The sequence below is a fragment of the Symphalangus syndactylus genome, chromosome 18 (assembly GCF_028878055.3).
Source record: "Symphalangus syndactylus isolate Jambi chromosome 18, NHGRI_mSymSyn1-v2.1_pri, whole genome shotgun sequence".
In the NCBI taxonomy this organism is placed as follows: Eukaryota; Metazoa; Chordata; class Mammalia; order Primates; family Hylobatidae; genus Symphalangus; species Symphalangus syndactylus.
In genome coordinates this window covers 83,884,117-83,906,156 of record NC_072440.2, presented here as the reverse complement: position 1 = coordinate 83,906,156, position 22,040 = coordinate 83,884,117, and the positions used below count along the sequence as shown (strand labels likewise).

At 41.3% G+C, this 22,040-nt stretch overlaps 1 protein-coding gene and 1 long non-coding RNA gene across 9 annotated transcripts in view; one reads left to right on the top strand and one right to left on the bottom strand.

Annotated features, from left to right (window-relative positions):
- BABAM2 (BRISC and BRCA1 A complex member 2) overlaps positions 1–22,040 on the top strand; it is a 577,548-nt gene that overhangs the window by 532,764 nt on the left and 22,744 nt on the right. For 6 of the 8 annotated variants that reach the window (XM_055253180.2, XM_063623865.1, XM_055253179.2 and 3 more), the window contains one exon: positions 1,862–2,015. In XM_055253180.2, the coding sequence (XP_055109155.1) occupies positions 1,862–2,015 (154 nt within the window). Of the gene's footprint in view, positions 1–1,861; positions 2,016–15,956; positions 16,029–16,073; positions 16,245–22,040 lie in introns of all 8 variants that reach the window. The other 2 variants (XM_055253175.2, XM_055253181.2) reach the window with 2 other exon arrangements.
- On the bottom strand, positions 11,281–13,194 carry LOC134733603 (uncharacterized). Its single transcript, XR_010117236.1, has 2 exons — positions 12,687–13,194; positions 11,281–12,134 (listed from the first exon to the last, which is right to left on the bottom strand). It is a non-coding gene; the product is annotated as an uncharacterized lncRNA (long non-coding RNA).

Sequence of the window (22,040 nt, the reverse complement as noted above, 5' to 3'; positions counted from 1 at the left end):
CGGAGTCAAGTGCACTCCGAGGTCTAAGAGGCCCTCCCAACTGGATGGTTTTTTGATTCTTGGGAGTTTTTTGGCTTCTCCTTAAAAGTCTGCTGTGGACCTAAGTTTTCCTTCAAGAAATCATATTGAGTGCTGAGAGTACCTAGTCCAAGTTGAATGTCACCCCAGACTAGAATAGTGGTAAATGTATAATTATCTAGCATGTATTTTTATTTATTTATTTATTTTTAAGACGGAGTCTCACTCTGTTGCCCAGGCTGGAGTGCAGTGGCACGATCACAGCTCACTGCAACATCCGCCTCCCGGATTCAAGCGATTCTTCTGCCTCAGCCTCCCAAGTAGCTGGGATTATAGGTGCTTGCCACTACACCCAGCTAATTTTTGTATTTTTAGTAGAGATGAGGTTTCACCATGTTGGCCAGGCTGGTCTTGAACTCCTGACCTCAGGTAATCCACCCACCTCCGCCTCCCAAAGTGCTGGGATTACAGGCGTGAGCCACTGTGCCTGGCCTAATTATCTGGTATGTATTTTTAAATCTATCTTCCTCATGTAGCTAAAAAGACGAACCTTATACATACTTCACAATGACAACTTTAGCTTCCTAAATTATGACATAGTGAATGAGTCGTAAGCAGATTATGCCAGTGTCCTTTGGAGTAGGAGAAGGCAATGTGGGGCATAGTAGGAGCCCAATGTTTGAATCATGGGACTAGATTTGAGTCTTGCCCCTGCCTGGCTGTGACATGAGCAAGTTAATATATCTCTTAGAGTCTCTGGTTTGCTCACCTGTTAAATGCAAATGTTGAAGATAATGTCTCTGTCATGGAGTTCTAAGTAACAAATTAGATAAAGTGTATAAAGATACCCTGTAAATCTAGAAAATTCTATACTTGTTTTTCTTATTATTTTTATGCTGTTCCTATTCTTTGTCCTAGAAGTGGATAACATTCACACACATATACGTTATATACCTTTAAGAATGTGTTATTGAAACAGTCTGTGTTTTTAATGATGATTTGCCTCAACTAATAACGAGTCAGTTTACTTTTAAAAATTGAGTTAAAGAACCCCAAAATGAAAAGATAAAGCATATAACACATGTTAACAGCAAGGGTTGGAATTAGCCTGTACTATCACAGCAGACATATTTAGTGCTCAGAGTAGTCCCTTATGCGTTCCATTAAGGAACTCCCACTGATTTTGGAGATATAAATATATGTGGTAATGCATATGGAAAAAATTGAAACTGCTGAATATCAAAATTCACTGCTTGATTGGAAGTAGAGTGATAACTTCATTTTTCCTGGTAGTCTGGTTGCCATATCCTATAAAGTAGAAAGATTATCACCTGCACTCTTTATCCCTTCTCCAAATGTATTCTTGAAAAACAGCCTCTGTCCCACTTCCTCCATCAAATTATAGATGTGGAAGACATTGCCCAACCCTTGAAGAGTTTATGCTATAATAGACACTTAGATAGAAAGAGAACTCTGCTATGGAATATTGATCCAGGGAAGTGCTAGAGAGGAATGTCAGATGGTTGTAGGCACCCAAGCATCCTTCCCTAAGCTTCTGTGACCATTTCAAAGCATTCTTACAGCACCTACACATCATGCCTTCTATTGGTGACATTTTCACCCATGTGTGATTTGCCTCTCTAGATTATAAACTCCTCGAAGATGGGGAAGTCACTTTGTATTTCTTGGTCCCTCTCTATACACCACAACTTTCATCCAAACTGCAAGCAGTACTTGTGGTTCAAATAGAGTTTTGTACCTAACATTCGGATTTAGTAAAAAAAAAAAAATCTTAAGATGTGTTTATGCTCTAACTTTCTTTTTCTTTCTTCTGTCTTCGCAGTTGACCTGCCTCTGTTTTTCCCTCGAGACCAGCCAACTCTCACATTTCAGTCCGTCTATCACTTTACCAACAGTGGACAGCTTTACTCCCAGGCCCAAAAAAATTATCCATACAGCCCCAGATGGGATGGAAATGAAATGGCCAAAAGAGCAAAGTAAGTGAATCTGTTGTTATTTCCTACAGATAAGAGCATTTTGTTTATCTACTCCAGGGGTTGGCAAGCTACTGCTTGCAGGCTAGATCCTGCCTTGTGCATATTTTTGTAAATAAAGTTTTATAGAAACACAGCAACACCCATTTCTTTACTTATTATCTGTGACTGCTTTAATGCTACAGTGGCAGAGCGAGTAGTTGCAACAGAGACTGGATGGCCTAGAAAACCAAAAATGTTTGCTGTTTGGCCCTTTGTAGCTTCGTCAGGAAGAAGCTGATCTACATCTGAAAGTGTTTCCTTTTTCTACTGTTTCTGTTGGTCTCTAAAATTAGCCATGACAGCTTTTTTTTTTCATGGAATGTAGAATTTATCAGAAAACTACCTCTCTATTTAGAGTAGAGAATAAATACTAAATAGGAATTCGAGTTGTGGGTAAATGGCATAAATGATGAAAATGTTGGCAGCTACTTTTTATAGTTTTTTAAAAAATGGAAAATTTCAGGTGGCAGTAAACAGAATGTTTGCTTAGTAGTCAACACCTGGAGCCGGTAGCTACTCTTTCATATGGAAATGCATCTCTGAATTCTATACCTCATTGCGTCTCTGCAGTGTATACCACAGCCGTTGCCCAAAGTAGGACCTGTGTATTTCTTGGTCAAATAAACAGCTACACAAATAGCTTAGGGCTATTAGAATAGATATGGAAGTAGGATTTCATAGAGGTTGAAGTTAGCTAAAGTTTGGAGTTTGGAGGTACAACTATTGCTCATGAACCTCTCAGTGTGGAAGGCCTCACTTCAGTCACACAGAATAGGTAAATATAGAAATATGCTGAGTGTTTTTTATATTTAAGACTTTGGTGTCTGGAACATCAGTCTTCATAAACCATGACCTCCTAGATTGAAGAAGCAGTGGATCAAAATCATAGTTTCCAAAAATAAATCATAGAGTGGCATGTGGTTATAACTTTATCGCTTGGAACAGTCATATGCTTCACACCTGTGATCCCAGCTGAAGGATGATCAGATCCAAAGTATCACACAAATATAGACCATCTATTAAGCATCCTCTTCATTTGCTCATCCAGTGTTTATTAAGCATCTACCATGTTCCAAGCATTGTGCTCCATGCTAGGAATATAATGATAAACAAATTAGAAATTGTCCCTGTCTTCATGGAATTTATAGCCCAGCAAAGGAGATAAAGCCTTTATCATACGAAACTTCTGACAATTTCAAAGTACCTACTAACAAAACCTGGACCTCCAGATCTGGAATGTTCTTGATTAGCCATGACTAATCAAGAACTTAGTAGGACTTCCTGTTCTTGCCTCCCCCTCCCAGAGAGACCCCATTCCCTTCCATGGGGCCTCCTGACCTCACCTATATTTTTCTGTAGTACAAGACCTTCACTTATAGCAGGCTTGAGAACTTTTTATTTTATTTTATTTTATTTTATTTTATTTTATTTTATTTTGAGACAGAATCTTGCTCTGTTGCCTAGGCTGAAGTACAGTGGTGCAACCTCGGCTCACTGCAACCTCCACCTCCCAGGATCAAGCAATTCTCCTGCCTCAGCCTTCTGAGTAGCTGGAACTACTGGCATGTGCCACCACGCCCGACTGATTTTTGTATTTTTAGTAGAGATGGGGTTTTGCTATGTTTGCCAGGCTGGTCTCGAACTCCTGACCTCAGGTGATCCGCCCACCTCAGCCTCCCAAAGTGCTAGGATTACAAGTGTGAGCCACTGCACCCAGCCTGAGATTCTTAAATAATGTCAGGGTGTCTTCTTCTAGAAACCAGACTGCCTCAGATTTATATGCAGAATCCAGAGTTGTTATCTGAAACTTTAATGTGCCTTCTTCTTTCCCTTTTTTTTCTCTTTTTATCCATGACACCCAAGTCTGAAATCCCATTCAGGACAAAAACAAGCATATGCAAATATAACAAGTAACAATGATTAAGACTTACACATCTTGAAATACAATGGAAAAAAGGAATTATAAAGTATGTTTTATGCTTAAAGTATTGATATCGTTTAATTTTCTGGGCTTTCCCTGTGTATACATAGGATCTGCCCTTAGAAGATGGGCATTATTTGTGGTACGTGCTGTGGAGTCTGAACCAGATGTGTCTTTGTGGTTTCCATGGCAAAGCTATCTTGGTGTGTGTGTGTGTGGGGGGGGGGGGGGGGGGGGGGTTTCCTAAGTAGACATTTTAGCAAGTATGAATTGGATCTTTAAGAAGTTGCAGACCACAAGCCCGTGATTTCAGTATAGGAATATCGTAAGTGAAGCCTGTTTATCTTAACAGATTGGTTCAGAGTTTCAAGAGACATTTGCTTTATGTTAACACCAGTCTAAAGAAAACATCTGAAGTAATGTTTAAAAAATGTGCTTTCTGCTGTAGCGAAGATGGATCCATTTTAAATGTAATAAGAGAGAAAGCCAGCAGCTCGTGCTAGCAAGAAGAAATAGTTTAAAGTTTCCATTCTTCAGCTGAACTGAGTAACTTCCCTGGGCTGTGTCAGAAAGCCAGATAAACACCGTGAAAGAACTGTCCTGCAGTATAGTCTTGAGATTGGTGGAGAAGGTTGAAGACAAAGGATGGAAAGAGAGGAGGGTCAACTGTAGCATTCCTTCCACACCCTGTTTCTTTGTCCTGTGAAAATACTGTATGTACACAGTGCGTAAAAGGCTATAATTCACTTGGGGAGCTCTGCCCATGACATAAACACTCTCATGGTTTATGAACAGCAGTGGAGCCTTTTGAGTGGAATCAGCTGTTTATTCCCTCCTGTAGAGCAAAATTCTAAACAATGTAACCTCAGAAAGGACACTTCCTGGCACTGACCAGGGCTTTTCCTACCACATGTGCTTCTTTCTTTCTCATGGCTGTCCAGCAGATTCTGTCCCTCGCAAGTGAAACAGCATTTACAGGGTGAGCACAGGCTTTGGGGTCATGTGTGCCCCAGTTGCTATTGCAAAGTCTAATCCTGCAAGCTCTGTGGTCTTGGGCAGAGCTCTTAACCTCTCTGAACCTCATTCCTAAAACAGGACTGTACTCCTCCCTATTGGATGGACTTGCTATGAGAGGCCAGCAAGTTAACACGTGGAAGACCATGGGTTTTAGCTTCTGCTGCGTACCTCAGTGCCTTTGCTCACGCCTTTCCTCCCACCCTCTTTCTGCCCCCTCAAACAGACACATCCTTCAACCTTCTCCCATATGGGTTTTCCCATCCACTCTACTTTGCCAGCAGCTCTCTCCCCTCCCAGTCTCCTTTGACTCTAATCAGATACTGCTTTGGAATCTCTTTGGTATTTTCTTTAGTTCTTCACATCTTCATATATGTTTTGTTTCCTTAACCAAACCGTGAGTACTTTGAAGGAAATGGCTTTGCATATATATCTTTTTTTAAAATTGCAATATAATTTACATACAGTGGAGTGGACAGGTTTTAAGTATATCTTTTGAAAAGTTTTGACAAAGTTACCTTATAGCCTCTTTCCAAATAGTCTCTTTACTCTCAAGGCAACTATTGTTCTGTATCACCCTGTCTTAGTTTTTCCTTTTAGATACTTCTAAATGAAATAATACAGATCATACTCTTTTGTGTCTGACACGTTGAAATTTATCTTCATTTCATTCAACATAATTGTTTAAGATTTAGCTGTCATGGTGGCCGGAAGCGGTAGCTCACGTCTGTTCTCCCAGCATTTTGGGGGACTGAAGCAGGCGGATCACCTGAGGTAGGAAGTTCGAGAAGAGTCAGGCCAACATGGCAAAACCCCATCTCTACTAAAAATACAAAAATTATCAGGGCATGGTGGCACACGCCTATAATCCCAGCTACTCTGGAGGCTGAGGCAGGAGAATCTGTTGAACCCAGGAGGCGGAGGTTGCAGTGAGCCAAGATCGCGCCACTGCACTCCAGCCTGGGTGATGGAGCGAGACTCCATCTCAAAAAAAAAAAAAAAAAATGTGTCTGTTATGGCATTTCTTTTTTACTGCTGAGTAATATTCTATTATATGAATATAGCATAATGTATTAATCCATTCACCCGTGTGTAGATACTTGTGTTGTTTCCAGGTTGGGGATTTTATTAATAGAGCTGATATGACCAAGCCTTTTTGTAGACATGTGTTTTCCTTTCTTCAGGTAAATACTTGGGAGTGGGAGTACATATGTGATTAACTTTATAAGAAGGTGACAAGCTTTTTTAAAGTGGTATCAGTTTACCCTCCCATCAGCAATATGCCAGGGTTCCAGTTTCTTCACATTCTCACCAACACTTCCTATTGTCAGTCTTTTTAAATTGAACCATTCTAGAGAGGATAAAGTAAGATCTCATGTTTTTAATTTACATTTCCTGGTGATAAATGATGTTGAGCATCTTGGCGTGTGCTTATTGGTTTATCTTCTTTCATGAAATGTCTGTTCAGATCTTGCCTATTTTTAATTTGGTTGTTAGTCTTTTTATTAATGAGTTGTATATGCGAGTTTCTTTATATATTTGTCAGATATATTTATTATGAGTATTGTCTCTCAATCTGTGGCTTGCCATTTCATTTTCTTTTTCCTTTTTTTAATAGAGACAAAGTTTCGCTATGTTGCCCAGGCTGGTCCTGAACCCCTGGGCTCAAGTGATCCTTGATCCTCCCGCGGCAGCCTCCCAAAGTCTTGGGATTACAGGTGTGAGCCACTATTCCTGGCCCTTTTCATTTTCTTAAGAGTGTCTTTTGATGAGCAGAAAATCTTCATTTTTTAAATGAAATCTGTTTTTTACGTTAATGCTCTTTGTGTACTCAAAATTATTAGCCTACTAGAAGGTCATGAAGAAATTCTCCTATGTTTTCTTCTAGAAGCTTTTGTTTTGATACGTAGGCCTATGATCCATGTCAAATTAATTTTTGTATATGAGGTAGATGCCAAGGTTAATTTTTTGTTCATATGTATCCAGATATTACAACACCATTTGTTGAAAATACTTCTCTTTCCCTATTGAATTACCTTTACATCTTTGTCAAAAGTCAATTGACCACATGTGAGTGGATCTATTTCTGGATACTCTATTCTGTTCCATTGATAGGTTTGTATACCAATATTTCTTGAAATCAGGAAAGGTATATCAATATTTCTTGAAATCAGGAAAGGTATCCAAGCTTGTTCTTTTTAAAGATTGTTTTGACTATTCTAGGTCCTTTGCATTTTTATATATCTTTTAGAATCAGCTTGCCAGTTCCCACCTCTCCCCACTCCAACCACCCCCCGATAAAAGCCTGCTGATCAACAAGGGAAGAATTGACATTTTTATAATACTGAATCTTTTATAATACTGAATCAATGAACATGGTTTTATTTAGGTCTTTAGTTTCTCAGAAATTTTTAAAATATTTCAATGTAGAAATCTTGAAATATTTTTAAATGTTTCACTTTTTTTTTGAGACAGAGTCTTGCTCTGTTGCCCAGGGTGGAGTACCGTGGTGCAATCTTGGCTCACTGCAAACTCTGCCTCCCAGATTCAAGAGATTCTTGTGCCTCAGCCCCCCGAGTACCCAGGACTACAGACGTGTGCCACCGCGCCCAGCTAATTTTTGTATTTTTATTTATTTTTTTTTTGAGACAAGAGTTTTGCTTTTGTCACCCAGGCTGGAGTGCAATGGCATGATCTTGGCTCACCGCAACCTCCACCTCCCAGGTTCAAGTGATTGTCATGCCTCAGCCTTCCTAGTAGCTGGGATTACAGGCGCCCGCCACCACGCCAGTCTAGTTTTTGTATTTTTAGTAGAGATGGGGTTTCACTATGTTGGCCAGGCTGGTTTCAAACTCCTGACTTCAGGTAATCCACCCGTCTCAGCATCCCAAAGTGCTGGGATTACAGGCATGAGCCACTATGTCCAGCCAATTTTTGTATTTTTAGTACAGACATGGTTTCGGCATGTTGGCCAGTCTGGTCTCGAGCTCCTGGCCTCAAGCAATCCACCTGCCTCGGCCTCCCAAAGTGCTGGCATTACAGGCATGAGCCACTGCATTCCACATGTTTTTGTTTTTATTGTAAATTATATAAAAATATAAATATAAAATATTTATAAATATATAAAAATATAAACAAAATTTTTAAAAATTTATTTTCTAGTTTGTTGCTGGTATACAGGAATACAAATGATTTTTCTATATTGACATGGCATCCTGTGACATTGCTAAATTCACTTATTACTACTAAAATCTAATAGTTTTTTTTATAGATTTCTTATAATTTCTTTTTTCTTTTTTTTTGGAGATGGAGTCTCACTCTGTCACCCAGGCTGGAGTGCAGTGGCGTGATCTTGGCTCGCTGCAACATCCACCCCCCAGGTTCTAGCAATTCTCCTGCCTCAGCCTCCCGAGTAGCTGGGACTACAGGCACACGCTGCCACGCCAGGCTAATTTTTTGTATTTTTTTTTTTTTAGTAGAGACGGAGTGTTACCATGTTGCCCAGGCTGGTCTCGAACTCCTGAGCTCAGGCAATCCACCTGCCTTGGCCTCCCAAAGTGCTAGGATTACAGGCATGAGCCACCACGCCCAGCCTGTAATTTCTTACATAAACAGTCACGCCTTATGCTAACAGCTTTACTTCTTTCCTTCCAATCTTTATGTTTTTCTATTTCTTTTTCTACCTACTTGCACTGAATAGGACCTCCAGTACAATTTTTTACATAAGTGATAAGAGCAGAATCAAGCTGTATGTTTCTCTATTAAGGTTGATGTTGAGGTTTTACATAGATGTCTTTATCAGATTGAAGAAATTCTTGTATTACTACTTTGCTAAGAGGTTTTCTTTTTTTCTTTTTTTATTATGAATGGATGTTGAATTCCATAGATTGCTTTTTCTGCATCTTTTGACATTGACATAATCGTGTGGTTTTTCTTTATTCTGTTAATGTGAATTACATTATTTAGTTTTTGCATGTTGAACCAACCTTGCATTCCAAAGATAAACCCTTCTCAGTCATGATTTTATCCTTTTTTATATTATTAAATTTGATTTGCTAAAATTTTAAGATTTTTACATCTACATTTATGAATGATATTGGTCTAAAATTTCTTTTGTTGTGTTTGTCCTTATCAGGTCTTTGGTATCAGTACTATGCTGGCTTCATTAAATAAACTGTAAAGTATTCCTTCTTCCCTTGTTTTCTAAAAGAGTTTGTATAGATTTAGTATTCTTTCTTTCCAAATGTTTGGTAGGGTTTCCTTTGTGCAAAAAATATTTAGTGTCTTTACTAAATGTAGGGATATTCAGATTGTTGTATTTCTTCTTGTGTTCATTTTAGCAAGCTAGGTTTTTTAATAAGAAATTGGTCCATCATGTCCAAGTTGTCAAAGTGATTGGCAGTACATTGTTTCTAATGTCTTCCTTTTCAAGTTTCTTAGAGTAGAAGCTTAGGTCACGATTTTAATCCTTTTTTCTTTTTTAATATAAAATTACTTTCTACGGATTGCTTAAGCTGCATTCCACAAAGTTTTGTATGTTGTTTTTCATTATTATTTTATTAGAAATATTTTCTGATTTCCCTTGTGATTTCTTCTTGAACCATGGGTTATTTATAATTGTGCTTCTTGAATTTCACGTGTTTAGAAAGATTTTTCTAAATATCTTATTGATTTATAATTTAATTCGGTTTTGGTCAGAGATCATAACCTGTATGATTTCAAGCCTTTGGAATTTGTTGAGAATTGTTTTGTAGCCCAGCATGTGGTCTATCTTGATAAATATTCCATGTAAACCTGAAAAGAATGTGTGTCCTGCAGTTTTGGGGTATAGTGTTCTATATATACATTAACTAAGTTAAATTACTTGTTAGTGTTATTCAAATCTTTTAGCTCTTTACTGGTTTTTTATGTCTATTATATCAGTTATTGAAAGGAGGTATTAACATTTTCACCTGTGGGGTTTTGGATTTGTCCGTTTCTCCCCTTAGTTCTGCTAATTTTTACTTTTTATATCTTAAAGTTTTATTTTTAGATATATATTTAGAATTGTTAGGTCTTCTTAATAAATTGGTCCTTCTATCATTATGAGATGACTCTCTTTATTTCTGGCAATATTCTTTGACTTGAAATCTGCTCCGTTTGATATTAAAATTGTTACACCAGCTTTCTTCTGTGTATTTTTTGCATGGTATATATTTTTTTCATCCTTTCTTTATTCCTATCTGTGTCTTTATATTTGAAGGAAACCTTTGTAGACCTGGGGTTTTTTAATCTAGTCTTAACATGTCTACCTTTCAACTGGAGTATTTCTTTTTTTTTTGAGATGGAGTCTCGCCCTGTCGCCCAGATTGGAGTGCAGTGGCGTGACCTCAGCTCACAGCAACCTCCACCTCCTGGGTTCAAGCAATTCTCCTGCCTCAGCCTCCCGAGTAGCTGGGATTACAGGCTCACGCCACTATTGCCTGGCTAATTTTTGTATTTTTAGTAGAGATGGGGTTTCACCATGTTGGCCAGGCTGGTCTTGAACTCCTGACCTCATGATCCACCTGCCTCGGCCCCCCAAAGTGCTGGAATTACAGGCATGAGCCACCACACCTGGCCTTTTTTTTTTTTTTTTTTTTTTTTTTTGAGACAGAGTCTTATTCTGTCACCCAGGCCTGAGTGCAGTGGCATGATCTCGGCTAACTGCAACCTCTGCCTCCCGGGTTCAAGTGATTCTCCTGCCTCAGACTCCCAAATAGCTGGGACTATAGGTGCACACCACCACACCTGGCTATTTTTTATATTTTTAGTAGAGACGGGGTTTTGCCATATTGGCCAGGCTGGTCTCAAACTCCTGACCTCAAGTGATCCACCCACCTTGGCCTCCCAAAGTGCTGGGCTTACAGGCATGAGCCACCACACCTGGCCTTAATTGGAGTATTTCATTTATTTATACATTTAATATAAATAATAAGCTTACTGGGTTTAAACCCTACAGTCTTGCTATTCATATTTTCGGTTTGGGGTTTTTTTTATTCCTTTGTTCTTTTCTTCCTGTATTCTTTCAGTTTATTCAAGTATTTTTTAGTTTACCATTTTCTCTTCTGTTGGTGTATTAGCTTTACTTCTTTGTATATTTTAGTCATTTATACACTAAAAATACACCCTTAACTTATCACAGCCTACCATGAATTAATATTATAATGCTTCCTGTATAAACAGTGTAATTATTTGTGTACCTTCTATTTACCTTTGTATTATCATATTCACACGCTTTCAGTCTTCGTATTTTATGAATTCCACAATACATTGTTATTATTTTGGCTTTTAATAGTCAACTAACTTTTAAAGAATTCAAGAAAAAATAATTACATTCCATCTTATTCTGTAGTTTTTCAATAAATGTAATAAAGAATCATTTCCTCTCAGAAAAAAAACCTATTTAAAATGACTTCCTCCAAACAAGCCGTCAGAGTGATCATATCCAGCCTATAGGCAGAGGACACTGAAATTGGCAGTCATCAAGAAAAGAAAATGATACCTACATGGCATCCAGGTGCCTCTGTCTGCCCTATGGACTTCATTCACAGTGGCCCCTCACACACTTTTATGGGATCATCAGCTGCAGCCTTTCAAGGGTTATAATGCAGAAATTCTTAGTGCGCCTCATACAGATTATAAAAACTGAGGCTCAGAGTGATTAATTGACTTTCCTGAGGGCACACAGCTGGCTTCTAGAGAAGTGAGGCCTCAACATAGGTCCTCATTTTCAAACTGTGGCACCAAAAGTGAAAAAAGTTCTTGCCCTTCCCAAAGCTGAAGCCAAAGCGAACACTTTGAAGGCCAGGAAGGCAGTGCTTAAAGGTGTCCACTGCCACAAAAAGAAGATCCAATCCACACATCACCCACCTTCCAGTGGCCCAAGACAGTGTGGCTCTGGAGGCAGCAGAAATATCCTTGGAAGAGCACTCCCAGGAGAAACAAGCTTGACCAATAATTCATCATTAGGTTCCCCCAACCACTGAGTCAGCCATGAAGAAGATAGAAGACAACAACGCAGCTTGTGTCCATTGTGGATATCAAAGCCAACAAGCACCAGATCAAACAGGCTGTGAAGAAGCTCAGTGACACTGATGTGGCCAAAGCCAACACCCCGATCATTCCTGATGGAGAGAAGAAGGCATATTGGGATCATCTAAACTGAATCCAGCTAGTTGATTCTAAATATATATCTTTTCACCATTTAAAACCAAAACAAAAGCATAGGTCCTCTGACCCTTCTGCACATCTACACCCAGGCAGATGTTCCATACTCTTTTTACCTTGTGTCTGAGGCTGTCTCCTCATACAGAGAGGAAATGCATGAGGCAATGAAGAGCATTGACCATAAGGTCAAGACATAGCTGGGTTTAAACCTGTCTCTTCCACTCACAGGCTATGTGACTTTGGGCAAATTCCTAATTTCCCTGAGTCTTTGTTTCCTTGCCTATAAAATGGTGAAGGCTACTTCAGAGGGTTATGATGGGTATCACATGGGGTATATGATTTTCTGTGTTGCTAATTTTAAAAATATCATAAATTAACCCTTTTAAAACACCATTAATTATTAATCTCACAGTTTCTGTGGGTTAGGAGTCCCACACAAGATGCCTGGGTTCTCAGTTCGGGGTTTTAGGCAACTAAAATCAAGGCTTTGTCTGAGGCTGCGATCTTACCCCTGAGGCTTACGCTCCTCCTTCAAGCTCTTTCGGTATGTTGGCAGAGTTCAGTTCCTTGTGGTTGTAGGACTGAGGCCCCTGTTACCTTGCCGCTGTCAGCTGGAGACCAGCCTCAGCAACTAGAGGCTGTGTGCGTCCTCTGCCATGTGGTCCCCTCCATTTTCAAGCCAGTAGTGGTGCGTCAGATCCCTCTTATATTTTGAATCTCTGCCTTCCATATGTCTTATGCTAGTCACAGATTTAAAGCCTCCCTGTCTTAAAGTCATCTGTGCCATATAACAAAACCTGTTTACCAGAATGAAATCCATCATATTGACAATCCTGGGGATTACACAGAAGGTGGGGGATCTTGGGGGTCACGTTAGAATTCTGCCTACTACATGGGATAATGTCAGTGAATTGTCCAGCATAAGGTCTGGCATATGGTAAGAATTTGATCATTTTTAGCTATCAGCAGCAACATCCCTAGAGAAAAAAAGGAGATTTTTAAATTAAAAGCAGAGTCAATATTGATACCATCATATGTACCCCAGTAAGCAGTCCCTTAACCTTGATGACTTGGCTAGAGTTCCCAAAGTTTAAGGCCACCCCGTTAATGGACTGTCATCCCCTGTGGTTGTATCTTCTTGGTACCAGCACAACCAGCTGAAAAGTGGAAAAATTCCAATTCCATCCTTGCTTAGTCTACATAAAACCAAACATTACTTAAAAAAAAAAAAAAAAAAAAGGGCCGGGCATGGTGGCTCACACCTGTAATCCCAACACTTTGGGAGGCCAAGGCGGGCAGATCATGAGGTCAGGAGATCGAGACCATCCTGGCTAACACAGTGAAACCCCGTCTCTACTAAAAATACAAAAAAATTAGCCGTGTCTGGTGGTGGGCGCCTGTAGTCCCAGCTACTCAGGAGGCTAAGGCAGGAGAATGGCATGAACCCTGGAGGCGGAGCTTGTAGTGAGCAGAGATCTCACCACTGCACTACAGCCTGGGCAACTGAGCAAGACTCTGTCTCAAATAAAAAGCCAAACCACTGGTTACCTTGATGTCTTGTACATAGCTCTAGACTTTCTAGAAGAACTAAAATGACTTTTTGTAATCTTTTCTATTCTAAGGAATCCCTGAATAGATGGTGTGATTTTTCTGTGAATTTCATTGTATCAGGTTGATTCTAGAGGCCTTGGTAGGATTTTAGACTACAACTTAGACTAGAATTTAACCCTAAAACCACCTACTACGATGGCTCATTACATGTTAAAGTTATTGTATAAGTGGAATCAATAAAGAATATGTATATATATATGTGTGTATATATATGTATATATATATTTTGTTTTTGTTTTTATTTTTGTTTTTGTTTTTTTTTAGAGACAGAGTCTTGCTCTGTCCTCAGGCCAGAGTGCAGTGGCATGATCTCGGCTCACTGCAAGCTCCACCTCCCAGGTTCACACCATTCTCCTGCCTCAGCCTCCCAAGTAGCTGGGACTACAGGTGCCCGCCACCATGCCTGGCTAATTTTTGTATTTTTAGTTGAGATGGGGTTCCACCATGTTAGCCAGGATGGTCTTGATCCCCTGACCTCGTGATCTGCCCACCTCGGCCTCCCAAAGTGCTGGGATTACATGTGAGCCACCGCGCCCAACCTCAATAAAGAATATTTTTAAAAATAGCTTATCAGTCAACACGTGGGAGTAATTCATTATGAACCTCCTAAAATCATTCGTTGTTTCCCTTCTTGCCTCAAGGTCACAAAGAGACATTATTTTCTTATTTAAAAACTTATCCAAACCCTCCAAAAGCAGTTCATAATTGCTCATATGTTGCTGTTCACCATGCATACTTTTAAATTTTTTTATCTAGTTATTTTTGCAGAATCACTTTTGAAGGAAAAATTCTCTTTCAAGAATCTTTTAAAAGTGTACATTCCAGACTATTTCAATTATTTTTCATCATTAATACATTAGTAAATATTCCCAAAGACACTGTTTTCTTTGAACTTCTCATTAGCTGCAGATGCTTCAATTTAGTCTCATGCATTAGTCCTCTAAATAAAACAGATTAAAAAGTAGATATTTCCCCCTTGATTGAAGAGAAGGAGGTAGATGTCCCACCCGAGGTGCTCCCCATCGGCACCCCCTTCCTTGTCCTCTGGGGCCCTGCTGGCCCCCCTACAACTCCATGGAGCACAGTGTAGAAATCCCAGTTCATGTTGCTAGGATCCCTGAGGCCTGAGAATTCCTAGGGGACTAGGGCTGTTCGTGAAGTGTAAGAGGTTATAATATGAGCCCATTTGTGTGTTTGTCTCGCCAGGAATTAATCACTGCTCTTTTCTTCACTCCCTGTTGGTAGCTCCTTAAGGCAGCTCACATGATGCTTTGTCTCTGCTGAGACTTCATTACAGAGTCGGGCCTCTCTCTGCAGTCCCTGTGCCCTATGAGTTGGCCGGAAGGAGCCTGGGCTGAACCAGCTTTGGAGCCCCAGTAGCAGTGCACTTCTCCTCATCCAGACACCACTAACTACTAGGGAAAAACCTGATAGGCACTTTTCAACACTCTCTCCCCCTCATCACTACTCACTCCCCGACCTGTCCCCTCCCCTTCATGTCCATACTCCTGGAACTCCCATCTGGCACCCAAGGGTTGGGTGGGGCAGGGGGCAACAAGAAGGTCAGAATCGTGGCCAGCTGGAATTGGTCACCCCCCACATTCCCTCTGCAAGTGGGGAGCAGCTGCAGAACGGAGCCTGCAGAAGGCAGTGTGCTGGGGTAGGCAAGGGACCAGGACTGGGCTCCCAGGAGGTTCCGTACCACGGGACCCATTGGGGAGCAGACTTCAGCAGCAGAACCTGCAAGCCCAACTGCTGCTATGATTCATGGGTTTTCTTTGTTTTCTTCTGTTTTGCCCTGAGTTTCCTAGGAATAGTTCCGTTTCAAAAATCCCAACCTCATCTCAGCTGAACTCCCCACAAGAGAGATGAGGGAATTTTCCAGGCCCAGGCCAGCATAGCTCGGGTGATCAGAGCCTCCGAGAAGACAATAAAGTCAGTGCTGGTGAGCGACACAGGAATTGAGGACTGAGGTCACCAAGGCCTTCCATTCCACATGAGCAAGCTCACCCGTCCCTCCTGGGCCTTTTCCTCATGGGGTTTAGAAGTAGAGCTGTGAAGAGAAAAGCAAATCATATAAATAACGTGGAATTATTGGATCCTTGAACTCTCAAAGAGAATCCTTTCGAAAAGTATCTTAAAGGGATTTGGTTTGTTTTTCCTTACAGAAGAGAGAGCAACAGAGATGGGGAGGAATCCAGCTCTGCCTGACATCCAGGCATCCTCTCCAAATTGCATAGGTCAGTGAGAACGTGTTATTTATTAGAACCTGACATCTGTTGCAGTGAAATGATAAGCTCCATTAAAAAGCCTGGCCATCAATTACTGCGAATACAGCCCTCATCCCAGAGGAAGCCACTCACCATCCTCTCAGCCTGTGCAGACCAGGCTGCACCAGGCACGGAGTGTTTACAGCCCAGCTCAGCCTCCTGGCTCCCCTGGGGGAGGGGCAGCAGGTAAATCCCTTCTGCAAGTCCCCTCAGGCCATCTCTCCCCAGACCCTCCATCTGTATTCCTTTGGTTCCCCTGGAAGCTTCTCTGAGAGCTGTTTTAAAGACTGCACCCCCTGTTCATCCTGTTTTCTCAGTGGAAAACAGTTAGGGCTTTTGTTCTGGCCTCAGTCACACAAGCCAGAAGAAGCTGCACTGAACTCAGCTTATCAGGATAGTCACACAGAAAGAGTAACTGGGCTGGGCGTGGTGGCTCACGCCTGTAATCCCAGCACTTTGGGAGGCCGAGGCAGGTGGATCACCTGAGGTCAGGAATTCAAGACCAACCTGGGCAACATGGTGAAACCCCATCTCTACTAAAAATACAAAAATTAGCCAGGCATGATGGCAGGCGCCTGTAATCCCAGCTACTCAGGAGACTGAGGCAGGAGGATCACTTGAACCGGGGAGGCAGAGGTTGCAGTGAGCCAAGATAATGCCACTGCACTCCTGCCAGGGTGACAGAGCAAGACCTCATCTCAAAAATAAAAATAAAGAAAAAAAGAGTAACTGGAAGGTCAGCACATCTTTGTCAGGAAAATTGACTTAGGTGTGCCCTTTCAAGAACAATTGAGTGGGCTGGGTGCGGTGGCTCACGCCTGTAATCCCAGCACTTTGGGAGGCCGAGGCAGGCAGATCACAAGGTCAGGAGATTGAGACCATCCTGGCTAACATGGTGAAACCCCATCTCTACTAAAAATACAAAAAATTAGCTGGGCGTGGTGGCATGCACCTGTAGTCCCAGCTACTTGGGAGGCTGAGGCAGGAGAATGGCGTGAACCCGGGAGGCGGAGCTTGCAGTGAGCCGAGATCGCGCCACTGCGCTCCAACCTAGGCGACAGAATGAGACTCTGTCTCAAAAAAAAAAAAAAAAAAAAAGAACAATTGAGTGTTCAGGCTTGGGTTCCAATTACCCCTTACCCCACCAGCCATTGGGGAAGTGTTTGGGATCACCAAGAAGAGCAACTTCCTTGCTTGTGAGTTAGGGTCACGTATTCTCTTTCCTGGAAAAATAGACAGATGCCCTATAGAGTTAGAAAGGAAAGGGTAGAGGAGCTGGTTTGGGATTTTTATAATAAACCGTAGTAGGAACATATGCTATTAATGGAATCAGAGTTGCTTTTGAACAGTTGGGGGAAGAAATATACAGTAAGTCAAGAAAAAGCAAAGGATAATGACCTGGGAGTCAAGTGACCTGGGTCTCATCTAGGGACCGTTATTAATTTCCTGTGTGATCATGGAAAAGACACGTCACCTTTCTGGACTTCAGTACCCTCCTCTGAAAGTACTGGGCTAGTACCCACCTGGTAATCACTAAGCTCTAATATATTTCTGGAATTTTAAGTGAAAATTGTTTAAGGTAGCTGAGCATACTTTTTTATTCATGTTGAGAAACTTCCATCTCTGTTGCCAGAGGTCAGACACAAATTGAAAACATTACTAAATGGAATTAAGTACACCATGTACGTGATGCTTTTTTGTACAGCTCGTATCTGATATTTATAGAACACTTCAGTTACAGAATGTGCACACATATGCCCTGAACACACACCCAATAAAATAATTCTAGATGCAATACATTTTCCGATGTCAAGTTAAAACAGCTTCTTAGGAATTAGGCTTGACTGTTCAGATGCGTGTGTTAGTTTCTGACAGGTGCCGCCAGGGCTGCTCAGGGCTGTCATGTGTGATGTGGAGTCCAGCCAAGGCAGGAGGGCCAAGCCGCTTGTTTCTATCACTTCTCATTAAGGCATGAATTCTAGAAAAAAGGGAAGCATCAAAGAACAATCAGGATTGTCCATTGTGTGCATATCATAATGACAAGCAGAGGCCTTGCTTCTGCAGAAACAAGATTCTGTCTTGTCTTTTGTCAGATCATTCAGCACAAGGGCCACCTGTGAAAATGAGCTAGATTCATGCCTTATTAAAATAGAGGATTTACAGAGGTGAGCAAAAATGGGAAGCAGGTACCATCCAGCTCATTATATACAGAATATGTACAAAGCACTGGAGACTACCACACACATGTATTTTGAAGAGCCCCAACTCAAAGCCTACTGATTGATTTCTGGAATGGTCTATCACTCCTTGAGATTCCATTCTGACAATGAGGCTATCTATGGCATTAACTACTCAGAAGACTGAGTACAACTCAGAATTACAAAGCAGGAAGCTATGTAGTTCTTCTAAAAATCAAAACCAAAATTTAGAAAACTCACTGGGGCAGTTACCTCTACTCCACTGTCCTGCAAAATCCACAACCAATAGCAGAGATAAGTTGGGTGACTAACTAGGAAGTTAATTGTTACAGTGGGGGCCAGTCACAGAACATGGAACATGGAAGGAACTTTAGAGATCATCTAGTACTGCCAGGTCTAAATATGGTAAGCATTAACCATTGTGATAGATATTCAGCGAAATAATCGATATAGACCTTTAAGCACAGTGATTGGCATATTGTTGACTTTCAGTTCATCGTTTTCATTTCCTAGAAGAATTTGTGCAAGGCATACAGTATCAAGATTAGAACCCTATGCCCCTGATTACTGGTCCAAAGCCCAGCCCAAGCCACCTCTGACCTCCTACTTTTCCCCCTCTTTCCTGCTTCCTTGCTCACAGGAGCAGCACAGAGTCATCAAGGGCAGGAGTTTAGCCTGCACCATGTATACATCCACCTACCTGTGGAGCGGCCTGGCATGGGTGCCCTCTTCCTAGTGGCTCACCCAGGAGGCTGAAGGCCTCTGTGCCCATGGGGAAAACCCAGGGTGTTTGTGAGCAGAAATAGCTCTGCTGAGAGTCTTAAAAACCAAGTACTTTTAAGAGAAGGTAACATGCTCCTGTGGCCAAACTTATTACTAGCGTCTATGGGCAAAAGAGAAGAAGGAGTATTGTAATGGAACGCGCCAAAGGAAAGACATCACTTTACTGCTTCCTCCAAAGCAGCAGGGAGGCTGCACATTGAGAAGGGGATAGAAAATTCCAGTGACTCCTATTTTCCCAGACAGATAGAACCTCTGGCACTTAGTCATGCCTAATGGAAAATCGAAACTAAGAAAGCAGAAGTGGGGTGGGGGTGAGCTAGGGTAGTCTGTAATCCAAAGTCACTTCTGAGGAAAAAAAGTAGTTTGTTTGTCTTCTTGTGTGCCATGGGTGGGCAGGGCTGAATTGCCAGGTAGCGGGGCCTTGGCCCTCGGAAGAACAGGCTTTAGAGCAGCCATGATTGTGAGAACTGGGCAGAACAGTGGTTTCCTAGTTGATCCAGAAGCAGCTAGTAAGCCTACAGTCTGTATGTAGCTGCAGTTAAGTTACTGCTAAATCTCTTCAGCAAACGTGTAAGAGCTCACTATATACAGAATATGTACAAAGCACTGAAGACTAACACACACACATTTTGAAGAGCACCAACTCAAAGCCTACTGATTGATTTCTGGAATGGTCCATCACTGCTTGAGGTTACATTCTGACAGTGAGGCCATCCATGGCATTAACTACTCAGTAGACTGAGTACAGTCCGAATTGCAAAGCAGGAAGCTATGTAGTTCTTCTAACAATCAAAATCAAAATGTAGAAAACCCCAGTTTTGCATTATTGATCATTTGGGGGACTGGATAATCCTTAAACTGTCATTATTCCAGGTATCCAGAAAAGTGAGCATTACAGGAACATGCATATAAAGGCAAGACCACATATTTTCTCAGAGTAAACAGTGGGTCACCCAGTGCCTCCTAATCACCTTACAGACAATAATAATTTTAAAATGTGTTGAATAATTACAATATACCAGCATAGCTCTAAGTGCTTTATGTTTTTTAATTTCTGTAATTCTCGTAACAACCTTATGAGCTAGGTATTGCTATTACACCTATTTTACGGATTATGAAATTGAGGCTCTGCAAAAGGAAGTGACGTGTTCAAGGTCACAGAGTCACTTAGTGTAGGAACTGAGCATATACCTTGGCTTTCCCAACTTTTAGATTGGTTTCGTACTGCACCACCTCTTTTCCTCAGATTAATGGTCTGAGTTATCCCAAATTCACCGGGCAGCTGACCTCAGCAATCTGTTTAGAACTGCAGGGTCTAGGCTGTTTGCCTTGGTTGACACTCAGGTTTGGCATGCCCCAGTGTGGATTTGTAGTGGCTAACATTTAATTAGATTTTGCCCAGATCACTAGCCTAGATCACTTTTCCCATTCATTCATTCAGCAAATGTTTATTTAATTCAAACTAGGTGTTAGGTACGATGTTAAGTGATGTGTAAGATACAGTCCCTGCTTTCAGTGAACTAGAGGAGGAATGAGAATTGCACATAGATTCTTCTCTTTAAGGTGGCAACGTGCAGGGAAAGAGCACTAGGAGTCAAGGAAAGAAGATTATGTCTGTTTACTGAGACCCAGGAAGCTGAGATTGGAGGCTGGGTAGGATTTGATGTGCAGAGAGGGGAGGATACTCCTCCAGAGGAAACAGAGTGCACAAAGGCCCAGAAGATGGGAAGCATGGGGGCTCCAGGAGGTATGCCAGTGTCCACTGAAGACAAGAGCAGTAGATAAGGCAGGAAAGAAAAGAAAAGAGAAAAGAAAATGTTTATTGTTTTTGTGTGCAAAAAAAAATTAATAAAAAGAAAAAGAAAAGAGAAAAGAAGGAGGGGGGGAGGGAGGGAAAAGAAAGAAAGGAAAGAGAGAAGGAGAGAGAGAGAAGACAGAAAGGGAAGGGAAGGGAAGGGGAGGGGAGGGGAAAGGGAAGAGGGAAGGAAGGAGAGGAGAGGAGAGGGGAGGGGAGGGGAGGGGAAAGGGGGAAGTGAAGGGAGAGAAGGAGAGGAGAGGAGATATGCAGGGTACAGAGAACATGCCCTCTGGAATCAGACCAGCTGGAATTCAAGTCCTTGTTCAACCACTGTCTAGTAGGTTTTTTTTGTTTGTTTGTTTGTTTTTAAATCTCTGTAGGCCTTGGCTTTCTCACAGAGGATTGTGAGTGTTAAATGCTGAAATGATTGTAAAATGCCTGGCACATTGTTGGTGTTCACCATGCTAAAACATTTGATCTTTTTTTTTTCTGTAAGCAGTAAGGTATTTCTTTGTGTGTGTGGTGGTGTTTTTTTTTTTTCCTTTCTTTCTTTTCTTTTCTTTTTAGAGACAGGGTCTCACTCTGTTGCCAGGCTGGAGTACAGTGGTGCAATCATAGCTCACTGCAGACTTGAACTCCTGGGCTCAAGCAATCCTCCCACCTCAGCCTCCCAAGTAACCAGGATTACAGGTCCATGCAACAGCACTAGGCTGATTTTTTTTTTTTTTTTTTTAGAGGTGGAGTCTCGCTATGTTGCCCAGGCTGGTCTTTAACTCCTGGGCTCGATCAATCCTCCCATCTCGACCTCACAAAGTGCAGGGATTACAGGCATAAGCCGCCTCACCCAGCCAGGTTTTTTGTAAGTTTACAAATTACATATTGGTATAATGATCTGCTTTGGTGTTGATATGTAAATCATAATAGATCCTTCTTGGCCTTGGAAATATTGATAAACACAGTTAAAAACTAAGGGTCACGCTCATGGAACACTATAAAGGAATGTTTGGCTTGGGTTCTTTCACCCCTTCTTTGCCACCTCCATGCCCAGGGCTTTTAGAGACCCCACTCTCGATCTTCAGAATTAGGATTGCCAGATTTAGCAATTAAAAATGCAACATGTCCAGTTACACTTAAATTTCAAATAAACAACCAATAATTTAGTGTAAGTATGCCCCATGCAGTATTTAGGACATACTTATACTA